This window comes from Triticum urartu, chromosome 2A (genome assembly GCF_056163025.1).
Source record: "Triticum urartu cultivar PI428250 chromosome 2A, HENAU_Tu73, whole genome shotgun sequence".
In the NCBI taxonomy this organism is placed as follows: Eukaryota; Viridiplantae; Streptophyta; class Magnoliopsida; order Poales; family Poaceae; genus Triticum; species Triticum urartu.
The window spans coordinates 34,892,808-34,901,389 of record NC_141874.1 but is presented as its reverse complement, the minus strand read 5'-3'; the positions used below and the strand labels follow the sequence as shown (position 1 = coordinate 34,901,389).

The 8,582-nt window shown below is 42.6% G+C and overlaps 1 protein-coding gene across 1 annotated transcript; it reads left to right on the top strand.

The window, feature by feature from the left end:
• Positions 1 to 3,518: 3,518 nt before the first annotated feature.
• On the top strand, positions 3,519 to 7,075 carry LOC147983296 (uncharacterized). Its single transcript, XM_087540688.1, has 6 exons — positions 3,519 to 5,593; positions 5,675 to 5,977; positions 6,058 to 6,154; positions 6,236 to 6,374; positions 6,689 to 6,905; positions 7,024 to 7,075. Exons 1-6 carry the CDS (start codon positions 3,519 to 3,521, stop codon positions 7,073 to 7,075), a joined length of 2,883 nt encoding a protein of 960 aa, XP_087396814.1.
• The last annotated feature ends 1,507 nt before the right edge of the window (positions 7,076 to 8,582 follow it).

Here is an 8,582-nt window from a genome sequence, read left to right as displayed (position 1 = left end):
GGGTGGACTAACGAGCAGCTCGGCTCGTTAAGCTCGTACTCATTAAGCTCGTGCTCGTTAAGGCTCGGCTCGCCAAGCTCGTTAATATTAACGAGCAGAAAACCCTGCTCGGCTCGGCTCGTTTGAAGACCGTTAAGCTCGTGAGCGCTCACGAGCGCTTGTTAATAGATTATAATGTCTTATGATATACAAGATGAATGTGTATGTGTGGTTTTCAAGACAAAATATGATGACTATAAAAAATAATATATTAGTTTATTGCCTCGTATGTCGATTAGATTGAATAGATGGGCTGAGATGCTACAAAAGTTTGTCACGTAAGATGAAAATATGTGTTGTGTTGTTACTAACGAGCTTAGAGCTACTCTTGAAACTCGTTAGCTCGCTCGTTAAGCTCGTTAAGCTTAACAAGATGAAATCAATGATTGGCTCTGTTCATTAAGAAGCGAGCTACCAGCTTAACGGGCCGAACTATCGAGCACTCATTAAGCTCGGGAGTTACGAGCTTTTGGTCCAGCCCTAGCGTGAGGTGATGTTTGTCCAAGGAGGGCTCCCTTGTCCTTGATGAAGTGCCCGTGAGATCGGGATCAGTGTATTTATTGGAAGGGTTTAGGAAAGGCGTGGAAGGTGAAGAGGAAGGAGACCGTGTCTGCTGCGGCAGCGGATCGACCTCCTGTGTTTTTTATGGAGGTGGACCTGCTTATAATAGAGAGAAGTAGGATCGATGAAAGAAGAGGAGGGAGACCGAGTCTCGTCTCTCGTGAGGCAACGCATCGTGCTCCTGTTTCTTTTAGGGAAAGAAGGCCCAACCCAATTAAGTACAAGAACGTACAAAAAGCTAAAAATATGAACGTACAAAAATATGATAGATTAGTACCACCTTGGATTTTGGAAAAATTACGCACGTGTTGAAAAAAAATGAAAGCGTAAATTTACGGAAAGAAGCGTATTGTGACGGTGAACCCACGGAGTCAATCCGTGCTTTATTATTAGGGAAAGATTAGAGATAGATTAGCACACATGCCCGTGCGTTGCAACGGGAAAAAAAATATAATACGTGGTTCAAGATTTTACTAACCTAACCACTGACTTGCATATGTCTGTCATTGTCGGATTATACCCACACCTCATCATTTGTTTTGTTTATTTCCGTCATTGCCAGATTATAGCTACACCTCACCGGTAGTTTTTTATTATTTTCGAAAAGGCCTATTGGTTGTCTATTTGAGGCCATATATAAATTAGTGAGATCCTGTGTATATTTGCAGGGTGGTACTACTAATTTTCTTTTTAGGAATAGATGGTACTATTAATCAATAAAGATTTTTCTATAGTACCAAAAGCTGGCCCAATAAAGAGAATAGTAAACTGGATGGGCTGAATCATAGGACATCCCGTGCCCGTCAAATAAAGAACGCTTTCCCCTAAACAAAAGTAAAATAAAAAATGTTTCTTCTAAAAAATGGGAGCATGTGCCCGCTACAGCCAGCAGCCGCCGCTGCGCCTGAGCGAGCGAGGAGAGGCCGAGCTCTTCCTTGGGATGCCATCTCCGCCGCCTTCCTCTCACCTCCGGCCTGTGAGCCCAACTGCCGCCGATAACCTCGCGCTGCCGCCCTCTTCTTCTCCCGTCTCTCTCCTCCCTTCACGCAGAAACCCAGCCGAGCCACCATGGCAGTATAGCTTCACGACCGCCGCCCTCTTCCCTGCCTTCTCCCTCTCTTTCCTCCTTCCTCTTCCTTCTTATCTTCTCCTGTCTATCTCCTCCCTCGTCTCACTCTCCCCTTCCAGCGCAGGAACCCAGTCGAGCCGCCATGGCAGAGAAGCTTCGCCGCCATAGCGTTTTGCCCTAGATCCACGCCATGACGCCGCTCCTGCGTTGGATCCGTTGGGAGCGATGCGCCCGCCATCGTCCGACTTCGTCTGCTCGCCCCCTGAAAGCCCTGTGGGAGTGCTGCACTACCGTCACCCAATTTCTTTGCCGCCTTGATATTAGATCTGGGTCGGCGTCGACCTTCTAAACACCCATGCATTGCCGCCACACACTACACCCCGGTGGAGTTTAGGTGACACAATTCTGTGGGCAAAGGTCTACTGATGTCCACAAAATAAGTGTTGGCGTATCTTTTAAGTTATGTCTTCACATCATGTGTCGGCGAAGATAAATCAATGTGGACACAGTAAGTGTCAGCAACCACAAAGCCACCACGTATCAGTCGGCGTTTTCTTAACAACACGTCATGTGTCGGCACATGTGTGGCGATTGACAGTTTATTAGTTGGCGTAGATACGCACTTAGCGACGTCAGATGTGTCGGCGTATGTAGGGTGTATGGGCACGGATTAAGTGTCGGCGTAGGTTGACACGTGTCAATCGACCGGAGGTTGCAAACTTGGCGCGAGATTTAGGCGCGAGGAGGCAAAATTTTCGGCGTGCCCGTGCAAAATATCCCCAAATCTAGCCAGTTCCTACCTCAATAAAAAAACACAATTCCATAACCCTACCCGTGCCTGCCGCCGCCGCCCTCACGCTCGATCCACCGTCATCGCCGTTCTCGCGCTCCACCCCGACGCCCCAGCCACCGTCCTCGCGTCCTCGCACTCCACCCCGTCGCCTAGCCGCCGTCGAGCTCCCCCCCGTCGCCCAGCCGCCGTCTAGCTCCACCCCGTCGCCCAGCCGCTGTCGAGCTCCACCCGATCTCCTAGCCGCTGTCGAGCGCCACCCTGACGCCCAACCGCCGTCGAGCACCACCCCGACGCCCAGCCGCCGTCGAGCACAACCCCGACGCCCAGCCGCCGTCGAGCTCCAGCCCGACGCCCGGCCTCCCCTGAGCTCCACCCCTACATCGAATCCGCCGTCCTCGCATCCCCCACATCCAGCCGGCGCTCACCCCCGACTTCCAGCCGCCTCAGAACGTCCTGGGCGCCGTCAGTCTTCGACCTGGGAGCTGCGCCCCTCCCAAAGCGAGCCGTCGTTGCTGCCGATTTCTGCACAAGACTCATCCCCATCCATACTCTGTTCCGTGAGGTAAGCATCAACTCCTCCTGTGATTTCCTTCTATATACTGTTGTTTGCTTGTGTATTACTGAACTTGAACCATATGCAGTTGTTTCTGTTGCTTGAATAATGATAGTTTGATATTTCTATTGTTGCTTGCATAATGATTGTAGCTTCACGGATGCAAAGCTAACACTGCCGCACTGGCCAAATACAGATTAGTTGGCAAATTTGATATTAAGGGTGCATCATGGACAAAACATGGTTGTCTCAGCCTAGGTACATCAAATTAGCTTTTTTTCCAACTCATAAGTGGTATAATTATGTCATGAACTGTTCTGATATCTAAAAAAATTACATGTAGGCACACAAATGAGTATGTACAGGGGGTAGACAAGTTTATAGAGTTTTCTTTTATTAATTCAACGAATGGAAACAAAATGTTGTGTCCTTGCAAGATATGTTTGAACTCTAAATGGAGAGTAGCAACTGAAGTACGTGACAATTTGATATGTACGGGTTTCATGGAGGGGTATCATACATGGTTGTTTCATGGAGAATCTAGCCACTCTTTCCCAAATGTTGAGGGGGTAGAAGCAGAGACTTCATCGGCAGATAATGAATTAGCTGATTTCTTGCGAGACATAGCTTATGGATTAGATGATGGGGGGGTGTTGGAAGAGAACAATGAGGATAGTAAAAACCCCCATGTTGATGCTAATACCAAGGCTTATTTGAAGATGGTTGATGATGACAACAAAGAGCTATACCCTGGGTGTAAAAACTTCTCAAAATTGCGTTTTGTTGTCAAATTGCTCCACATCAAACTTCTTGGGCGATGGAGTGACAAAAGTTTTGACATGGTGCTTGAGTTACTTAGCGATGCATTCCCCAAAGGTTCAGTACTTCCCAAAAATTTCAATGAAGCTAAGAAAATAGTTAAATCTGTTGGGCTTGGGTATGTAAATATTCATGCATGTGAAAATGATTGTGTACTATTCAGAAATGAATTTGATAAGGATAATCAGTGTCCAAAGTGTAAAACTTCAAGGTGGAAATCAGAAAAGAAGAGTCCTGATGGGAAAAGGGTACATAGGGTTCCTAAAAAGGTTCTTCGCTATTTTCCTATTAAAAGAAGGCTTCAAAGGTATTTTGCGTCCTCTAAAACTGCAACTGACATGAGGTGGCATGATGAACAACGTACCAAAGATGGTCTGATTAGGTGCCCAGCGGATGCTATTTTCTGGAAGGATTTTGATTCCAAACATCCACTAATTGGTAATGACAGTCGCAATTTTAGGTTTGCTGCGACAACAGATGGCTTTAATCCATTTAGGACGACAAGGAGTACCTACAGTATCTGGCCAGTCTTTTTGATTCCATACAACCTTCCTCCTTGGATGTGCATGAAGCGGCCTAATTTCATCCTTTCTTTGCTCATTCCTGGCCCTAAGGCACCTGGTGGTGATATGGATGTCTACCTTGAGCCTTTAGTAGACGATCTAGTAGATATGTACTACCATGGTGTAAAGACATTTGATGCTTCTAAGTCTGAAATATTTGATCTTCGTGCTGCCATCCTTTGCACCATACACGACTTTCCAGGTTTAGGCTACACTCATGGGTGTGCTACCCAGGGTGAGGTAGCTTGTCCTGAGTGCCATTCACTCACTTGTTCTCTACAATTAAAGAAGGGCAGCAAATATTGTTATATGGGACATCGTAGGTTCTTATCATCCAACCATAAGTTTAGGTCAGATGAAAAGTTATTTGATGGCAAGTCAGAGCATAGGACTGCACCTATACCTCTTACCGGTGAGGAAATTGATGATTTGACAGCAAATCTTGAAACATCCTTTGGAAAAGATCCAGCTGCTAGGAAAACATCAAAGAGAAAATGCAAAGAAGGTGAATCGCCTCCTCTTTATAAAAGAAGATCTGTGTGGTTTAAGTTGCCCTATTGGAAAGATCTGATGTTGCGTCATAATTTTGATGTTATGCATATAGAAAAAAATGTATGTGATAACATAGTTAACACACTGCTGGGCCTTGAGGGAAAATCAAAGGATAACGCAAATTCTCGCCTAGACATCCAAGCTTTGGGTATTATGGGGGACCTTCATCCTGTTGAAGTAGAAGAGGGTAAATTGTATATACCTCCAGCACAATATACTTTGACACCTGAGCAGATGAAACATTTTCTCCAAGTCCTGATGGGAGTCAAGTTTCCACAAGGCTTTGCAGCTGATATACGACGTTATATCCATGTTGCCGAGAAGAAGATTTTTGGACTTAAGAGCCATGATAATCACATTCTATTGCAACACCTACTTCCTCTTGCGATTCGAAAAATACTGCCAACAAGAGTATGTGCTGCATTGACTCGTGTTAGTAACTTCTTCAAGAAGATTTGCTCACCTGTTATCCGCATCAGTGATATGAAAATCCTAGAGGCTGAAATAGCTGAGACCTTAAGCATACTTGAAACTATATTCCTACCAAGTTTTTTTGATGTCATGGTCCACTTGATGGTGCATCTGCCTACCCAAGTTAGAATTGTTGGTCCAGTACACTTCCGAAGCATGTGGTCGGTAGAAAGGTGATCTTCTAAACAAAATCTAATAGCAACATTTTTTTACAAATGAATTTTGCAAATAGGCTTACAATCTGTAGTATGTAGGTATTTGGGGCACTGCAAAGGACATGTTCGCACTAGAAGCCATCCCGAAGGATCAATCGCTGAGGGTTACTTGTTTGATGAGAGCCTTACATATTGTTCTCGCTATCTAAAAGGGTGTGAGACTAGGTTCACCCGGCAAGATAATAATGTTGAGGTGCTGAATAATGAAACCTCCAGTACCAATCCATACTTCTGCCACAAGGGGCAAGGTTTGGGTAGCATTGTATCATTATCGACCAATTCTTGGATCCAAGCACATAGATATGTCTTGTTCAACCACAATGAAATAAAACCTTATGTGAAGTAAGCTTCCCATGCTGTAGTAATATTATCTCTTCCTTTCTTATCTTTCTTACAATAGTTAATTTGATACACAATTATAGGAAGCACCGCGAGCACCTATCCTCAATTGGTCTTCCCAATGAAAAAGTAATCAATACTATGCAACATGAGAAATTTCATGAGTGGTTTCGACAACATGTAAGTAGGACATGACTTGACCTATTGTGCTCAACATTAATCATGTTGACTTGTTGTAACTAACAACAATTCTATACTCAGGTGTTGGCATTAGTTGAAATAGGTGTAGAAGTATCAGAAGAAATGCAAATTTTAGCCCAAGAGCCTTTCATGATTGCTAGAAAATTTAACAGCTATACTACTAATGGGTTTGATTTCCATACACACTCAAGTGATGATGGTAGACCTATTCAAAATAGTGGAGTAGCTATAGATGCGCAAAATTCAGAAGGAGTAGAGATATATTATGGCATTATTAGATAGTTGAGCTAAAATACCGCCAAAAAGGATATATGGTGTTATTTCTATGTGATTGGGTTGACAATCGTGAACAAGACAAATGGGTAAAAACCAATCAGTTTGGGGTTACAACTGTTAACTTCAACCATTTATTTAGTAGCGGTGATAAGTTATCAGATGAACCTTTCATCTTAGCATCACAAGCCACACAAGTTTTCTATGTTCCAGAGGTTGATAATGAAGGTTGGTGTGCAGTTGTCCAGAACAATAAACCACATGGCATGTACTCTATGGCCGCTGTGGATGAAGAAAATATGGATGATGATGATGATGAAAATTTAGTTCTTGAAAATGCTAATAAGGGGTTGTTAATTGATCTACACACAGATGTTGATCCCGACATTGATTATACCAAATTTTCTCATGTAAGGACTGATATAGATGGAATAATTGTTGCTGCACCAAAGAGGAAGTAAGTGTGATAATGATTTTCTGCATCTTATTTGGTAGTTGTGTAAAATTTGGTTGTGATGTTAGTTCAAATACTTGATTGTTGTATAGACTACTAACTCATTTGTAAACACTTACAGGAGCAGGAGCAAAAATGGCAACCGCAGCAAGAAGCGCAGAAAGAATCCCTGAATATGAACTCGAAAAGAACAAAAATGTAGTTGAAGTACTTAGAAAACAAAACGAGAACATGAAGAGAACTTTGAATCTGAAAGGTCTAGCAGATGCATATGTGTCAGAAGGCCTACCTGCTCCCCGAAAGAAGAAAAAGGTATTGCTTTGAGTAATGCATATGTTTGCACATGCAGAATGACATGTTTGCATGCTATGAAAAGCTGAACATTGATATGGCTATCCCATTTAGAATAGTTAACACTTATTTATGTTGTAATTGTAGAGACAAAAGCAAACTCCTGTTTCACAAACTCAAGCTCCTGAACGACAATTGAGGTCTACTTCAAGATTAACTACTGAAATAATAACCAAACCTGAGGTTGTAGTGAATGAACCTGAAGGTATGCTTCTTAACTTTGATACGTGTACCTTGCATTGCTTAGAAGCTAGTTTGTGCATTCTTTGTGAACCTTGCAATTGAATGATAATGCACTGACAATACGAAACCTGTTTTCTGCATTTGTTGTGTATCAGGCCAGGAAAGGGAGGTCAGGAAAGTTACTGCTATGAAAAGCATATGGGGAAGGCAAAACAAGCCTAAACTCAAGTTGGAAATAAATGAGTATGGTCAGCCTTGTGGTAAATCTGCTACACGGTTTGCTAACTTTGTTGGAACACAAATAAGAACCAAGGGTTTTCCGATTGAATTTGATGATTGGAGGAAGGTTGATCTATCGAGAAAACTTGCTTTATGGGCTGAGGCAAAGGTAATGCGTTTATGTCCTGCTCTTATGTCCTGGATGCTATCTTATTGTTATGATTAGGAGTGACTAGCGATTTAGTATATGTCATATTGTTCTCTAATGGCTTTTTTTGAATGCCTATTTTTCAGTTGTTTTGGCAATTAGACCAACGAGTTTTCCAATGGTATATGAAAACAACACAAATTAAATGGAAAGACTTCAAATCAGACCTAAAGAGGGAATATTATGATGAATCCTATACATATGATGAACTTATAGCATCATGTGATGCTAGAGTTCATCCGGACCAATGGAAGTTGCTTGTTGCATTTTGGTTAACTCCAAAAGCTAAGGTAAGCTCTTTGTTAGGTTGGTATTGACATATGATTCTACTTGTTTGACATGATTTTATGACACCATTTCGTAGGCTCGCTCAATAAGAGGCAAAAAAAATCGAGCAAATCATAATCAAAATCACACATCTGGAAGTAAGAGTTTTGCTCGGGCTGACACTGAAATGGTATGCAACCATGCAATCTTTGTTGTAAACTTGGATGTTTATACATTTTGAAAATTGTTTTAATCTTTTTATTGCTTGACATAGACCGAGGTGCTCAATCGTCGCCCGCATAGACATGAACTGTTTATTGAAACACATACACATCGAATTAGTGGACTTCCTCAAAAAGGGTCTGCATTAAGAATTGTAAGTTGGGATGCACTTTAAATTTTCGATTCCTTTCATATTTTTGTTTATGTAGTAAATACTAGGAACACGTAAC